At 39.1% G+C, this 17829-nt stretch overlaps 1 protein-coding gene across 1 annotated transcript in view; it reads right to left on the reverse strand.

Annotated features, from left to right (window-relative positions):
- Positions 1-293: 293 nt before the first annotated feature.
- The window catches only part of LOC131038488 (protein transport protein SEC23 G), a 42954-nt gene continuing 25418 nt past the window's right edge, over positions 294-17829 (reverse strand). Inside the window, exon 2 of the mRNA XM_057970926.2 lies at positions 294-2217. Coding sequence (XP_057826909.2) covers positions 547-2217 — 1671 coding nt within the window. The 3' untranslated portion in view covers positions 294-546. The remainder of the gene's footprint in view (positions 2218-17829) is intronic.

Below are 17829 nucleotides of genomic sequence, written 5' to 3' on the forward strand. Positions count from 1 at the left end.
AAAATTGATATTTGATGCCATGCTAATGTTCTGCATCTGGTTTATGCTTAAACCTACACACTCAGGTTTAGAACAAGAAAACAATAAGGATTGGAAGCTACAGAGGGTAAAACTGGTGCAATGAATCATTCCTGTTCATTAACAACCCAACTATGATAATCATCAACTGATGTTTGCTACAATTCATTTAGCGGAATACCCTCAATATGTTTGCTATATCAAATTTCAAACTCTGGGTCCTTTTATGGATGACAACATAAATCTTGTGACCTGCAAAACCCAAAATTGAGAGCTTTTTGAACAATTTAGTTTGATTACAGTTTAAAGATTTACATGATGTAACAAATTAGGAAGAATCCCAAGGAATGAAGCTTAAGTAACCAAAGACTGTTAAACTAGAAAATACAATCATCCAAGCACTTGAAAGTGCAGGAAGGCTCCCTCAAGATACTGGAAGCAAAGTTAAAACTGCTGCACCCAACTCCTATTCCAATATCAAGTTCTACGAACAAAACAAGCAATACATATTAATTTCCTAGTTCCACTTTAGGCTTGAACTGCCAACTTCTGGAGATGTTCTACAAACACTTGCAAACTTACATCATCTGTGAATATCACCTCGGAATTATTCCCATATTGATTTGTATTGTGAGTGACAGATGGGTTCAATTTAGCAAGCAAAAATCTTGCTTGACTACCATGTTGATCACATTCAATAAATTTGGGCACTGGCATACGTTCTGCAAGTAAAACTTCTGCATCTTGAAGTGGGGCCTCAAGGAGCTTCTTGAAATTCTCATGGCTAGGGTCATTCTGGTACCCAAGCTTCCGCCACTGTGCAATTGTAGACCCATAATGCACCAAAACATAGAAGTAGGAATCAAAAAGCAGAATACAATCAGCTGAAATAGAGCTCACATCAAGTAGCACAGGCACAGGAGGACCTTCAAAAGAATAAGCAAAAAGAGTAGGCTGGATCATGATAAGAGATCCAACTACAGCTTCCCGGTTTAGCATCAGTCTAAAGAATGCAGTCTCATCAGGGGTGTTATTGAAGACTTGAAGGAATTGTGATCGACGTAGATGGTACATGAACTGAGGATAAAGAGAAAAATTGGACGAAAAGCGGAAGGATGTTGGGTCATCTTTAATATAATCTCCAAATGTTGATGCAAATCGAATCAACATCCTATCTAGCCACCTGAGAATCTCATGAATCTCCTCACTCTCACTTTTGTGCACTGCAAGCCGGGCCATGATAGCTGCTGCAGCTTCCTGATCAAACCCAGCTGCCAATTCCTGCAACTGGGTTCCATCAACCCACCTTCTTGCAGTAGTAGTCACTCGCAAACGGACTTGACCATTTCCATGCTGATATTGTGTGAGGAATTGGATGAAAAATGCAGTGCCTGGTTGGATTTTGACAGACTGCTGACTGCTTACCTCAAAGAAGAAAGCCAGACAAGTTTTGTTAGTGAGTGTACTCATTTTCCATGCACGAGTGCCTCCAATTCCTATCTCATGCTCACTTACTGATGTAGCCTTTTTCTGCAATGAAGAGCATGGTCCAAGAGCACCACATATTTTGACCTCCTTAGTTGTGATTATGTCAATTGTTGCATTAAAGTTCATCTTTAGGTGGCCTTGTTTGTCACAAGCAAAGAGGCGTTGCAAACATTTCTTGAACTGATCAGAATCAAAAGTCTCTGCAAGCATCATCAGTCCTCCAGAACTTTCTACTGCAGGTTTCATTTCTGCAGTGCCGACTTGATCCAAAGAGCAGGCAAAAACATCCAAAACAAGCCCTGCTGCTACTAACCTCTGTGCGAGCTGCTTGTAGAACTTGCAAGATGTTCTGTAATAGGATGCATTACCGTTGACAAGGTCCTGATGGGTGCGAATGTTTTTGCCAAGATCAGCATCTACAACTATTCCAGGCCCAATTGTTGTTGGTCCTCCAACAAAAACCATAATTCGAGCACCTGCATTAGGTAGACACCCCTCTAGAAGCCCTGTAGCAACTGCTATAGCTGCACCAGTAGCTCGACATGGACGATGATCAGGCAAAACCGGAAAGGAATTGGGCCGCAATTCTTCAAGGGCTGTAGTGAAATTGAATTCACATTCAGACATGGGTAGAAGAAATCCTTGATGATGTACGGCAGCTTTTCCAAATTGTCTGAGCTGTCGAGGAGAAATCTGCAAAAGATCTTGCACCTGCAAGAGAAGAATTGATTCTTTTAAATTAGAGGAGAAGAATCTAACACGTCAAGCTATTAACCACTATATTTTCTTCTGGGATGGAGAAATGCAAGAACTTTTGTAAACAGAAAAACTTCTAGACCAAATGAAAACATAGGATATCACTTAGGACTGCTTCCCACGATCAATTTAGTATGGGTTTGTTAATCAAGTTAAATAACTTAAATCACTTTGCCAAGCTAAATTGAGATATGGGGTAGTAACTTTGTAAAGGTGTATCAAGGTGCCTTAAAAGTAAGGAGCTACTGAGAAAGAATGAGCTTCTGTTTAAGTTAACCATCACATAATCCTCAAAGCAATGATGTGAAAAAAATGGGAAAACTAGAAATTACTAATTAGTTTATCTTGATTTACTTGACAGTTGCAACGTGCCTCTTATATAATTCATGTATGATCAAGTTCCAATTTAACTCAGAATTGATTATTTTATATTGGAGGAGAAGAATCTACCATGTCAAGCTATTAACCACTATATTTTCTTCTGGGATGGAGAAACACAAAAAACTTTACAGATAAACATCTAGACCAAATGAAAACATAGAATCTCAGTTAGGACTACTTCTCGTGATCAAAATTTAGTATTGGTTTGTTAATCAAGTTAAATCACTTTGCCAAGCTAAAATGAGATATGGGGTAGTAAATTTGTAAAGACACATCAAGGTGCCTTGAAAGTAAAGAGCTGCTGAGAGAGAATGAACTTCTATATAAGTTAACCATCACATAATCTCAAAACAATGATGTAGAAAAAATGGGAAAACTAGAAATTAGTTTATCTTGATTTACTTGACAGTTGCAACGTACCTCTTATATAATTTATGTTTGATCAAGTTCCAATTTAACTCAGTTTAACTGAACACAATGAGATTTTCATCGAATCAGAGAAGCGGCCAAGGGCAGCAAATTCATAAATATAGCTCATAATATATAGCCACAAGTACTAGTGTATTTTATTATAAAATCATGCAGGCTTAGTAGATTTCACTAAGTAATGAGATATAGTGAAATGGGATAAATGTGTATAATCTTATCAATTTCATACATCTTTGGGTACATCTTTCTTCTCTTAAAAAACTTCCATCCTAGAAGGTTCTTTGTAAAAAAATTGTAAGCATTACATCACGTATAATACAAACCACGACAAACTACCTAAAGGGCCCTATGCAGTGAGTTTACAACAATTGTGCAACTATGTGCCAAAAATATCCTCATGAACCTACTTGGAGAGCACCCAAAAGAGGGCATTTAGTAAACTCCCATCATAACTGCAAATCACTGTCTCATATGGCTTCAACATCACTGAAGTCAGCTCAGTCAAAAATCAACCACCCAGAGCAAACAACCACCAACATTCTGCAAGAACAAAGCCAAAATCTATGGATTTAATTCATTTCCTAGAGTCAAAACTCACCAACTCATCTCCTAGATTCCAAACCAGAACACTTCAAAAGAATAAAAAAAGAAGAGCTATCTAAAACTCAACACAATCTATTGAACCCTGAATCTTCAACCTTGAATCATAAAGACTCGCCCAAGAGCTAAAGAAATGTTCCAGGAAGTAAGAGAGCTTTTCACATGAGCAACTAAGATCCCGCCCAAATCAACATCAACAAGAGACACCATAGTTCTGCCATACCCAAAGCAAGCTGTGTCAAGAAGAAATCGAGCTCCATAACAAGACAATATAAGCCATAAGAAGCTACCCCATAATGGTCACATATGCTGCAATAAGCAACTCCATAACCAGGCAATCCATGCCATAAGAAGCACTCACAATCACATATTAAAAAATCAAATGTAACTTCAATCCTCTGCAGTATTTGGGTCAAAGGATAAAAGCCCAAATCGAATCCATCTGCTATATTTGGGTCAGAGGAAACAAGCACAAACAAAATACAAATGAACAAAAGAAAGATCTATCCTACCAGAATCAAGAATCAAAAGGTATCTAGGTCCACAACTTAAGTTTCAGCTGCCCAAAAGCAAGAACCGAAGGGTACCAATGGTTTAAATACAAATAAGCAAGCTATATCCTCATAATAGAAAGATTCAAATTGTACCCATATCAGATGTCATACTAGTAATGTTATCAAGCCTGAGGTATGGATGCACCATCATCTCTCTTCAAGCAACACTCAGCAGTTCAAGTGAACCACACAGGAAGAATCAATGAAAACAAAAAGCATAACAAAATTTTGAAGCCCATAAATGCATCACCATAATTTTGTCATCAAAATGCTGCAACGCACACCATATTTGCCAAGTTTTCTTTCTGTTACCCTATCCTTTGAAATATCTTCCAGCCAACTCCTATTTTGAACTTTCTGAATGAATGATCTCAGTTAAAAGCTAGAGCATCAGCACCATGTGAAGAGTAATGAACCCCATGAGATATTTCATCATTTGAATAGTCATATGAAGAGGAACTATCAAAGGAATCAGTACCATGTCAAAAATCATTTAAGTAATCATGATCTAAATCATATGAGAACGTCAGCATATCTGAAAGCATTGTGATGTGGAGTGTCATCATCCGTGGAAGCTTCATGTGAAGTGTAATCATCTATGGCAGCAGCATGATGAGGACATGTTTTCTAGAGTATGACATATTCAAATTTACTGAATCTCTGCTTGATAGCTTTCATTTCCTTATGAAAAATATAATCTGGCCCAGTGCCCTCACCAAATTTCTCAACAAGTGAATCTGAGATTAAACATGAAATTAGTTATGTTATACAGGGACACATGCCCTGGAATGTTTTGGGGCTGCAGGGATGGCTAGGCAATATCCTCTGGGCCATCCCCTATTAAAATAAAGTGAAACGTTTCCAAAATGGCCAGGAGACAGCTGGCCATCTGTCCTCAACAGCCCAGCAATGGAAATCACAAAGAAATTTATTAAAAAAATTGTGTAATTCTCTACATTCTTTTATACCCATTAGATGCTTTCTTGATTTCAAAAGATTTCACATTCCAAAAAATTCAAGTCTGCTTAAATTCTGAAAGAAATATTGTAATTACCTTTCAAGGTGCAGAAAGGATCCACATTTGGACACATTTTTGCCTCTTTTGGGCAGTATTTGTGACTGATGGCCCCTGTTGTTTGGCTAACTCCGTATATAAATTCACTTTGTGTAATATCTGCAGGTTACCTTACATTTACATCTGAGCAAACTCAGGAATTCCATGTCTATGGAGTATATTATAACTCATGTTTATTTTCTGACTGAAGAGTATTGGGTTCTCATGTGGTAGAAGGTCAAACAGAAGCTAACAGTAAATCAATGAACATGGATCTGTTTATTCATTTGCACTGATAAACAACTGTGGAATTGAGAATCATTCTTAATGATAACGTGAAAATATAAAATGATAGAAGTAACATTACGAGACAGAAATATTATAATGAAAAAATGTATTGATGTCACATAAATAGTATATACTTATATGGACCAAAAGCTATGAAATATGGGCTTTCACAAATATTGACCATGTCACAAGTTAGCCACCTGCCCTACCACAACCAATATAACTCTTAACTTTCTAGCATGACTTCATTAAAGCCCTAATAATGGACTGAATTAACTCAATGTTAATTAATTATTGTATAGACAAAGTGACAATGCCTAGCACTTCATCTGATAGAACTTGGATATCTATGTTTTGTTGATGATATAGCGTCGGTAGAAATCCTACAGGCCGACTCAGCAAGATCAAATGTGTGAATGGCCTATTGGCCTTACACATTTGATGAATCTATCAACTTATATTAATCGTTTAATATCTTTATTAAGTCACATATGCAGTATCAGGTTTAATGATTAAAAATACATTATCGAGTTTGACTTGTCGGATTTGTTTCAAAGGGGCCGACTTTTGGTTAAAGTCCACCACCCCCCATTTGAAGGCATGCAATGCTTCATGAAGGTCATGCCTCCTTGATGAGAGCCAACTCTTGGATATCTCCTTTCGACAGATATATATGGACGTGGTCTTCCCTCTATGGAACTGAGATCAGACAGCAAGTTCGATCATAATCAGGCAGATCGAATTCATGTACAAGCAGATCAATTGATGGTGAGAAATTTATGTAGCGTGCTCGAGGGTGATGATAAGAGCTTATCATCTATGGTTGGGAAGGCAACAAATCTGATGTTTGCCTGTGGTTAACGAGCACTACCTTAAAATCAACATGGTATCAGAGCCAGGTTCCTTCTATAGAGCCTAACCGCTTGAAGGTAGATCTTGTGCTCTCAAGGGAAATTCAATCAGAAACAATTGCAGATTTATGATCTCTTCGAGATCGAAAGGCGACTACAGAGGATAATGCAGCGATTACACTCACTGACCTCCGCCCTTCACAGTGGCGTCAATCAGGCGTCTAAACAAATCAGGTGGCAATCAGGGGATCGAGTCTCCCCAGGCCTCGAGAACAAGTATGATGGCCCAAAATCCTTTTCGTCTGAAGTTCCGTGGGGGAACGCAGACAGCAACCTGTGCAAAAAGTTGCCTGCTGCCCAATCACAGGATTTCGCCCAAGATTTCAAAGCTCAGCATTGTCAGCAATGAAAGATGTCGGCTTATGACTCGAACTCGGGCTGCTGTGGCTGGAGAGGTTTCTGTGCTCGATACAAATTCTTTGAAGAAGAAGAAAGGGCTAGAGACGAAGCTCGCAGCCCTGTGGAATCGGTACTTGGATTGGCTTTATCAACACAAGGAGCTCGGATTGTATATCGATGTCAGCCGAATCGGGTTTACGGATGAGTTTGTGGAGGCGATGGAACCCAAGTTTCAAAGCGCTTTTAAGGCCTTGGAAGAGCTTGAGGCTGGTTCGATTGCCAATCCGGACAAGGCCGCATGGTCGGGCATTATTGGCTCAATAAGTCTAGTATTGCTCCCAATCCTAATTTGCGGCAACAGATTGATAGAACGCTTGACGCTATCTGCAAGTTTGCTAACGATGTAATCAACGTCAAGGACGGCCTCTCTGCTCAGAGCATCGCTCAATTCTTGTTGCCAGCTTCCCAGTGTGAATTCACTTTGAATTTGGTTTTGGAAGAGTTGCAGAAGGATCCGTGGGCGACGCAGACGAATGCTAGAGCTGCACGTTGCATGGCACTGCTCTCAGCGTGGCCGCGGGGCTGGTTGGGGCTTGTGTGCCTGGCACTGCTGCCAGAATTATGCTTTTCATTGTCGATCCCTCTACCCAAGGTTCAAGCACTGACGAATCTCTATTCAAGGTAGGAAGATTGCTTGCATTTCTTCGCAGAGGAAGAATCAACATTCAGAGGGAGTCTGACATATCATCAGAAGTAACCTTGGACGAAGAGATCAAAAGGTTGATATTTGCTTCAGAGGGAGCTTGTTTTTCAGCTTCAGAGGGAGCCTATCATTTCAGCTTCAGAGGGAGCCTAACATTTCAGCTTTAGAGGGAGCCACATCATCACGAAGATTGGTTAATGCATTTTTCTCTGTGATGGAGAAATTTGAGGTGAAAGCCCTTGTTAATGAGTTCTTCTCTGAGAGAGAGAAGTTCAAGGTGCAATCCCTTGTTAATGAGTTCTTCTCTATGAGAGAGAAGTTCGAGGTGCAATCCCTTGTTAATGAGTTCTTTTCCTGTGAGAAGTTCGAGGTGCAATCCCTTGTTAATGCATTCTTCTCTGGGAGAAGTTTGAGGTGAAAGCCCTTATTCCACCCTCTGCAAGTAGGTATGGCGGATCCACCCTCTGCGATTAGGCATGGTGGAGATGCATTCTTCTCTGTGAGAGAAGTTTGAGGTTCCAACCCTTGTTATGCATTCTTCTCTATGAGAGAAATTTGAGGTATCAACCCATGTTATGCATTCTTCTCTGTGAGAAGTTTGAGGTATCAGCCCTTGTTGTGCATTCTTCTCTGTGAGAGAAGTTTGAGGTTCCAGCCCTCGTTCCACCCTCTGCAAGTAGGTATGGTGGATCCAACCTCTGCGAGTAGGCATGGTGGAGATGCATTCTTCTCTGTGAGAGAAGTTTGAGGTATCAGCCCTTGTTATGCATTCTTCTCTGTGAGAGAAGTTTGAGGTATCAGCCCTTGTTGTGCATTCTACTCTGTGAGAGAAGTTTGAGGTTCCAGCCCTTGTTCCACCCTCTGTGAGTAGGTATGGTGGATGTCATGTGAGAGACTCCATGACTTAGCATTTGTGTGTATTCACCCTCTGGGGGTAGCCATTGTGGTCAAACATCACGATGAGGTGATAAGCTTCTTTCATTCGCATGAGTGTAGTCATTATGTTAGTCATCGATGAGGTGATGTGACTTGTAGAGATTAAGAAGGATTCCTCCCTAGCTAAGAGGGAGTGTTGATGATATAGCGTCGGTAGAAATCCTACAGGACGACTCAGCAAGATCAAATGTGTGAATGGCCTATTGGCCTTACACATTTGATGAATCTATCAACTTATATTAATCCTTTAATATCTTTATTAAGTCACATATGCATTATCAGGTTTAATGATTAAACATACATTATCGAGTTTGACTTATCGGATTTGTTTCAAAGGGGCCGACTTTTGGTTAAAGTCCGCCACCCCTCATTTGAAGGCATGTGATGCTTCATGAAGGTCGTGCCTCCTTGATGAGAGCCGACTCTTGGATATCTCCTTTTGACGGATATATATGGACGTGGTCTTCCCTCTATGGAACTGAGATCAGACAGCAAGTTCGATCATAATCAGGCAGATCGAATTCATGTACAAGCAGATCAATTGATGGTGAGAAATTTATGAGCGTGCTCAGGGGTGACGATAAGAGCTTATCGTCTATGGTTCGGAAGGCAGCAGATCTGATGTTTGCCTGTGGCTAACGAGCACTACCTTAAAATCAACATGTTTCTGAAACTACTTGATGATTGATAAAAACAAACTTGTCTAGGAAGGCAACTTAGGAGGAAAAACTACAACTGTTTGTATGGCTGCACAAAGTTTGGACTTACATATTAGGCACACAAGCATGTGCATTCCATATTTTGGCAAAGTAGCTGATTGATTAGTGTTTCAATAATGAATAGTGATCCATGAAAATCTCTATGGGTAATACTTCCCATCTCCATGTAGTAGCAACATTCTCATTGGGGAAAAATAGATTTTTAGACACAAGATAAAATAATCACTGGACATTGGATCCCTGAATGGCCTTTAGCGATTACTTGTTCTATATTTTCTAGAAAATCAATCTCTGTTGGCCTTATGTAGTTGTAATGTGTAGCCTTTGGGTATTTTGTTGTTATTTTTATGTAATATGCATGCACATTAACAATGAATCAATGAGTTTTGTTAATTTTTTAGTCAACTCTCACGTGAATTCAATTCAGCTCTACTGTTATGTAATATGGTTCAATATGTACATGATGAATAACATATATATGAATAATTGAAATTTCTATATTTTTTAGATTTTCCTTATCTTTTTACTTGTCATCCACTGCAGTCCCCAAACAAAGGCCTCCCATCCCAGCCATCCTGGAAACATGTCCTGCATCACTTGCTGTCCCCATCCAGGAAATGCTGTGGAACATACAAAATTAGAATATACACAATTTTTTGTTGGTGTAAAGAAGTACAAAACCAACAACCTTGGGGTTGTTTTTGATAACTTAACCACAGAATTATAAGATCAAAATTTACCTTTATTCCAGATTGACTTATTTGACAAACAAATTGCATATTGGTACTCAAACCTCAAGCATGGTACACATTAACTGCTCTATTTCAGCATTGACTTTTTCTGGAAACACATAGAGGTAGGATATAACTATTTGCAACAATTGTTTGATCATCCTCGGCCTTATAAAGTGAATCAAACAACGTGCCATGTTTAGTCATATGTTGTAAGCATCCACAACCTATAACACATTAATGAAAGCAAGAGTATGTATTTCTTAACAAGTAACAGAAAAGCCATTACACTGATATTCCTTATAAGCCACTTCCAACCTTCTAGTTTCCCTATGATAATCATCAAATCACTTGATGTGTCTCCTTTGACAAAGTTCTGCTTTTCCACAATATGAGCAAGCTTTCTCTTTTTTCTACATCTAATCATCATGCTTATATTTGCACCAATTGAATTTCCTCTATTCCTTATGATATGTGTAGTGGTCTTGGTCCTTAGATATTAGCTTACCATTTCAAATGAGCTTTTGTTGGTTCATCAATGAGCATAGTGCAGAACTCATCATAGATAAAATCTCACTTTTCTTTATTAGAGGCCTTGTGCAAAGAAATCCGTAGTGAAATAAATCACCAAAGGATCTAAAATTTGATAGAAATATCTCAATTAGTTGCAGAAGACTTTTTATAACCAACACGATACCCTTCCATTTATGATTGAATCGCCTTGATCCATGCCAAATTATATTCTATTCTATCAAATCTCAAAGGATCAAAGAGAAAGAGCTCATTGCTCAGTTGGATGACTCTTGCTTTATTAGTTTGATTGAAGAGAATTCCTAGCATGTTCCTTTAAAGCCACTTTTCCATGAACGTGAAATTTCAACTCCTTGACAATATTAAAAGCGACCACCTGAAAGGCTTCATCAAAGCAATCATTCAATATATTTTATTTTTTTATTTTTTCCATAGCATGGAATCTAGCCACCTTTCCATGAACATGAAATTTCAACTCCTTGACAATATTAAAAGCGACCACTTGAAAGGCTTCATCAAAGCAATTATTCAATATATATTTTTTTTTATTTTTTGCATAGCATGGAATCTTTTTCAAGATGGGTCTTGTTGATGTGTTTTTTAGGCACATGCGAACACAGAATAAAATACCCAAAAAGTATCTTATCCTCTCTTGAACAAAATATCTTGGATGTTGAAGATTAGCTTAAGGATCATTTGAGAAGACTCCAAGGTTCATGAATGTAGGGTCACTACGTGTGGATAAGCTCAGTGGTTTGATGTGATTATGTTGGAATCACAAGGGGACATACATTCGAATGCTTGATTTGATGGAACTTGATCAACTGATATTTCAATTGGGCGATGTTCTGTCCTAGACTCGCTTGATTTTGAAAAAAATGGCAAAAGGTAAAGGATTGAGAGAGTCTATTCCAAGACCTAGAATGCAAGAAGATAGTTGAATGATTAGCTGGAACCCTATTGGGCAAGGTCTCACCATCAAACTGAACAATTTGACACAAGCTCAGTGCAATCTTCTAAGGATGTTTCTAAGATGTTCGAATCAATACCATTAAACATTGATCACCACTCAAGTTAATGCATGAGCAATGAGTGTAGAACAATTCGAAGTTAAGCTCATATCACTCCAGTTGACCACACAAAGCGCTCTTACAATCAGCAAGAGGCTAGTGGTATGGACAAAAGGATTCCACGAATACATTCAACAAATTCCTCCACTCAATCTAATTACATGAAAGTAAATTGAGAAGTAAAGACCATGCAAGTAGTTGAAGCAACAAATCAAATTCACCATAACTTCAATGAAATCAATTGTTCTCTACAACGAGGTTTGGCAACAATCTTTGCCTTCTCCTAATCTAATTTCTATTCTAATTGCTATTCTATTCTCTCCTATTACTAACTATTAGCTATTCTCCAACTATTAACCTTTACAAATGAATCGTCTAAGCTTTTATAGAGAGCTCATTTACAATGAATGGCCAGGATTGATTCTTCATCAATGGCCAAGATTTTACAATGAAAACCCTAATTAGGGTTTGTTACAACAAACTCTCCTTAGCCAATGAGAAAATTACAATTAGAGAGTGTGGACCAATAGATAACAAGGGTAGGTGCTTCGGAGTTTGTGCCATCACTGGTGAGTCAGGTACATTGAATCAAGACATGTTGAGGTGGACCTTTCTGACTGGAGGAATAGTGAATGGGACGATGACTAGGATGCCACTTCAACTCGCACTTTGTAGGTTTGACAAATCATCATGAAGGAATATCTCTTGATACTCAACATTATTCAGCTTCAGCGATGATGACAATGATCTTCTAACTTTGATTAACTCTTCTGAAACTGTCTTCTCGAATGCCTTGATCATGGAAGTGCAAGGTATAGATCTTAGTTTTGAAGTATTGATGATACCTTGGAACGACCTCTTGATGTCACTACTACCTTTCTCCTTCGGAGTTTCAAGCTCCTTCTCTTGTGACTCTCTTAATGTCGTTGAACGTTTCTTGTGTGATCTCCTTATTTCTTTCTTCATTTCCTACAAAACAAACGAGCGAGTATCAAATATACTTGATATATAGATTTAATTAAAACATATAAAGAGAATTTGCCCTCATAAAGGGACACTTGAAGTTGCTTTTTTGCTCGCGGAGAGGAGCTCTTGAAATGTATTCCATCCTTGATGTTCGTTAAGTTTCCCTCGCCTAAATCTTCTTCATTTTCTTGAACTTTGCTCATACCCTTCAAATTGTGAAGTTTGCTCATGTAGGTCAAATCATGAAGTTTACTCTTGCATGTTGAGCTTGTGAAGTTCATGAAGTTGAGATTTGCTTGTGTAGGCTTGAAGATGAAGATTGCTCTAGATGGTGTGTACTTGTAGCTTGTTTCAATCACCTTCCTTGCTTGTCTTTCTCAATTCATGAAGTTCACCTGTATGAAATTCATTTCATTTCCTTGTGCATGAAGCTGGTCCAAATCTCATTTTTCATTATCACTTTTCTCAAGCATTGAATCAGCTCGAAGCAAAAATCACTCTTGATCTCTTGCACATGAAATTCGCTCTTATATGCTTGAAGGTGAAGTTTGAAGTTCGCTGTTATATCATGAATCTTGCAGTCCATTGTCCTAGGTGAATTCATGAAATTTGCTCACCTATATGGATTCATGAAGTTCGCTCTTTTACCTCACTTCATGAAGTGCATTCTCCTACCTCAATTCATGAAGTGCATTCTTAGTGGTTCGCTCCAATTTGCTCAAACATGAAGTTGACATTCTCTTATAGGCTTCAAGCATGAAATTCGTTTTGATCACCTTGCATCTTCATGAAATCATGGAATTCGCTTCAAATATCACTCATGAAATTCGCCTTAAATCTTAAGGTCATGAAGTTCGCCTCAAAAGGTGAACTCATGAAGTTCACTTCGAAAGGTGAACTCATGAAGTTATAATTTCACTCCACTCTTGCAACTCATGAAGTTGCTTCAAATGTGACATTCGCTCTAAACCCTTCAAACCTGAAGTCCGCTCTGTGAGATCAAGAAGTTCAACTTCGCTCCAATACATGAAATCATGAAGTTCAAGTTCACTCCTCTACATGAAGTCATGAAGTTCAAGTTCGCTCCTCTACATGAAGTCATGAAGTTCAAACTTCACTCCAATAAGGCAATTTGTGAAGTTCGCTTGAGAAGTGCAACTCATGAAGTTAGAATTTCGCTTCAATTACTCAAGTCATGAAGTATACATTTCGCTCCAACTTAGCAAATCATGAAGTAGAGAAATTCGCTCCTCTTGCTCAAGTCATGAAGTTCGATTGAGATCATCAACTCATGAAGTTAGAAATTCACCCCAAACTACAAAGTCATGAAGTTCGCTCCAAAACTCTAACTCATGAAGTTAGAAATTCGCTCCAGAAGGTGAACTCATGAAGTAAGTGCTCTCAACTCCTTCACTTCATTCCTTTATAGCTAATCTTGCCTATGAAATCTTGAAAGTGAAATTCACTCCAGTGCCCCAACTCATGAAGTTCAACTTCGCTCCAAGGGGTGAAAACATGAAGTTAGCTCCAAAACACTCTAACATGAAGTGAGTGCTCACAGATTTCTCAATTCTTCCATCTTCATCATGAAGAAGTTCGCTCCAAATCCTTCAAGCATGAGGTTCGCTCTGATTTGTTAGTTCATGAAGCTCGCTTCAAAACATGAAGTCATGAAGTTGACTTGCTTCATTGAGCTTGTGAAGTCCACTTCGTATTGTTCCCTTGAAGGTAAATGTTGTCACTTCACCTCTTCAAATCCACTTATGAAGGCTTGAGTAGGAAGTTCGCCCCAAATCTCTCCAACAGGAAGCTCGCTTCAAAGTTGCAACTGCTGAAGTTTGACATGAATTTTAGTTACTTACATAAGAAGTGTTCGTGAAGTGAAATTTGCTCCCCAAGAATAGCATTTGAAGAGACCCTTAAATAACAAATCTTCCTCACTCAGGATTGAACTCATCATATCTAGACTTTGCAAACCTACTTACTTCACACTTATGCAAAACTATCCACCTGACTCCTAGCCATTTAAGCGTTTATACCTCTCTAATGCAAGGCTAATAGCTAAGACTCGACGCTACCTAGAAAGCAGAAAAAAAGTGGGGGTCCCCATTTGCAATGGGGCGATGTGTGAATACCTCACAACAGGTCTCCTTTCTAGCAGTCATTCTCTTGGCCCCTCAACCAAAAATACTCACTGTGATGAGCATCCCTCTAGGTATCGTTCTCCAAGTTCCTCACCCAAGGATACTCTACATGAGCACACCTTTGTAATCACTCTTACAATCCCATTTCCTATCAAAATGCTCATCAATATGAACACTCTAGTAGGGAGTGTCTCCTAGGGCATAGAAATACTCATCATGATCAATGCTCTTCAAGGAACCATCTTCCTTCTCTTAAGCTTAGGGATGTACCTTGTGATGGTCACCCCTCTAGGGATTATGCCCCTCCAAGAATTGTGTTACCAATGTTGAGCTATGAGATGCCCTTTACAAAAGGTATCCTCCTTGGGAACCACCCTATGGATGTGTAACCAAATTCCCATTCTCAAGGGTAGTTCAATCACTCTCCTTATGGATGCAATGGCTCTACCATTCATGCTAGTGGTAATGACCATCCAATTCTTGGTTGTTCCTATGAAGATCCTAACAAAAATCCCTTGAATTCGCATGCTCAAGCAAGTCGCCTTCCTATTTTGTTACCCAAGTTCATTGCCATGTCAATTGGAAACCCCTTGGAATTGTCACATGATGAATCATCACATGTTGGCCTTATTCCTAAGTTCTTTGCCCCTAGATATTAGCCTTAGCCCCAAGTGCTTTACTACTACACACCTAAATCAAATTATCTAGTGCCCTTGGAGATACTGACAATGCTAGACCTACAGTTCCCACCTCAAAGTCTACATGGACTTCTCATGGTGCATTTCCCCACATGCAATGTCTCAACTATACTCATTGAATAAGAAGATTGAAACCTTAACTATCAAAACCCTCTATTGGACCTTCTTCACCTCTATCTTGATCAAATATCACTCATCTTCAATGAGCTTTATGTCCCTCATGAATCTACACTACAAGCACTCTTAGCCCATCACACTCTTGATAATAGCCTCCTCGTGCCATGATCACTCAAAGCTTCCAAATCTTTAGTTGACCCTAAACAAATCAAGAATGATAGACTTGACCCTACTCTACCTAGAGAAGTCTTCACCCCTTCAACAACTTTGTGTAACTTTGAGAGGCATCAAGAGGCTTTTGTTTCCTCTACTAACATTCTCTTGGCTTCTCAATCCTCTAGAATGTCTCCTTTGCTTTTCTCATCTCTCAAAAAATTTCCCCCCTCAAGGTCTAGTGCGCCTAAGCCCCTTGTTGATGCAATGCACACCTCTCTAGTAAAGCACAATGTCCAAGAGGGCCCACTTGGGTGCTATTGCATACACCCTAGTATGCAATCTATCCTTGAGAACAAGAGGCATATATCTCTGTAGCATCCTAAATTGTACTCCCTTACAATTTTGTCCTCATTTGGGTCCTCACCTTGGCATTCGTGTCTCGAGGCCTAATCGGAGACTTGATTCTGCTCATACCATGCATATTTGCCATATTTTTGACCCTACACTTCATTTTACCCTTTAATTCTAGTGCCTGATTGGTCAGCACCCTAGTCCTCCCAGTTAAGACCCATTTTTGGGCCCCTTAACGGTCACAAGATTTGGGCAGGAATCCTGACCCCATGTCGACTCATGTCAGAAAATTAAGTTGTTTTTTGACAAGCAAGTATAAAAGGAGGTCTACCCCTCACATTTGGATATACAATTCGAATCCGGCAATTATACTGATCAATCAATTCAAGCAATCAAGCATTCAAGTTCAAGTGAGCAAGCAATCAGTCTTCTTTCAAGCATTGGAGTAGAGATGAGGTCAAGATTCAAGCATTGGAGTTGACATTCATGCTCTATGTTATTGAAGTCTTCATGAAACCCTAATTCCATGTGGAGACAAACAAAACTTCACAGGGAGGTATAGCATTTGTGTTTTAGTCATTATTTTGCATCTCCCTCAAAAGAAGAACACTTCCATTATTGCAATTCAATCATTTTCATTTCTATTTCATGGTTAATTCCAAAACCTGGGTTTGACCTAAGGCAAACCCCTATCTCCAACCTATTTCCCTTCTCTACTGTGAGCAGGAGCAAGTACGAAGCCGGGATTTTCAAAACGAATCGATTCCCCATTGGAGTGTGAAAAGTGTGGAGGACCAGAGCGACCATCGCTACGGTCCCAACAAATTAGGAGCTCCTTTTGGGAACAGATCCAAATACATTTATATTCCTTAGATCCAAGTTCGTGGCTCAATCCGACGATTGTAGCTTACTATTTGTGTTTTTACATCAATTCCAGCATATTTACCCTAATTTCAGCATTTTCACAATTCAATTTTAACTAGGGTAGTCTAATCAAATCCAGTAAATCCAATAGAATTCTCAACCCTTATCCTTGCTGGCTTGTGGCTAGATCCATTGGGTTTACCTACCTCTTTAATGTTTTAGTCCTTAAGTAAAAATTAGTGGCTTTCATCCTTCTATGGTGGAAACCCTAATTTTTCACCAAAACAATCTCATCGAAGTTTCCCACACAGAGAAAAATCCTCATCTCCAACCTAGCCTTAGCACCATTCAAACCTCTCCTTGGCACTATTCAGACTTGTCCTCACAATGTTTCATGTGATGTATTCATCGTAGAAGTAATATTGGTTTCTATTGAGGACCTCAATCCCATCTTACTCACTATCCTCTCCAGCTTCACCAATTCGACCTCCTAGATCCTATTGATCTTAATTTGGCTATTGTAGGACAAGATCAAGTCATCAAGATTGACCCTAACCTAACTCCCACCAAGTAAGAGCCCCTTGTGTAATGCCACCTTCCTACTTTGCTCTAGATTTAGCCCTAAAATCACAATTGCAAAAAATTAGGGTTAGGGTTACATCTTACCAAGTAAATCTCTTTGATAATCCTAGATTTGAATCTTGCATTCATAGCATAAGCAACATATACATATATATATATATATGATTCAATAATTAGGGTTAGACAAACCACTTCATATTCATATAATATCAATAGTATTGGACAAGCATATTAGGTTTTGGAGGAAGAGACATGATGGGTACGCCTGAAGCCATTTCTAAACTAAGCCCAAGAGATGTCTACACAGCCTTCATGTTTTCTTAGCAGATTGTACCTTCTTTCCCCATCAATGTCTCGTCTCTCTAAAGAAAAGTGCCATCTTGCGGAATTGGGCAGAGGTCGTAAGTGGGTTCCTTGTCTTTTCTACGTAAGTGCCCTCTAGT

This window comes from Cryptomeria japonica, chromosome 10 (assembly GCF_030272615.1).
Source record: "Cryptomeria japonica chromosome 10, Sugi_1.0, whole genome shotgun sequence".
Lineage (NCBI taxonomy): Eukaryota > Viridiplantae > Streptophyta > Pinopsida > Cupressales > Cupressaceae > Cryptomeria > Cryptomeria japonica.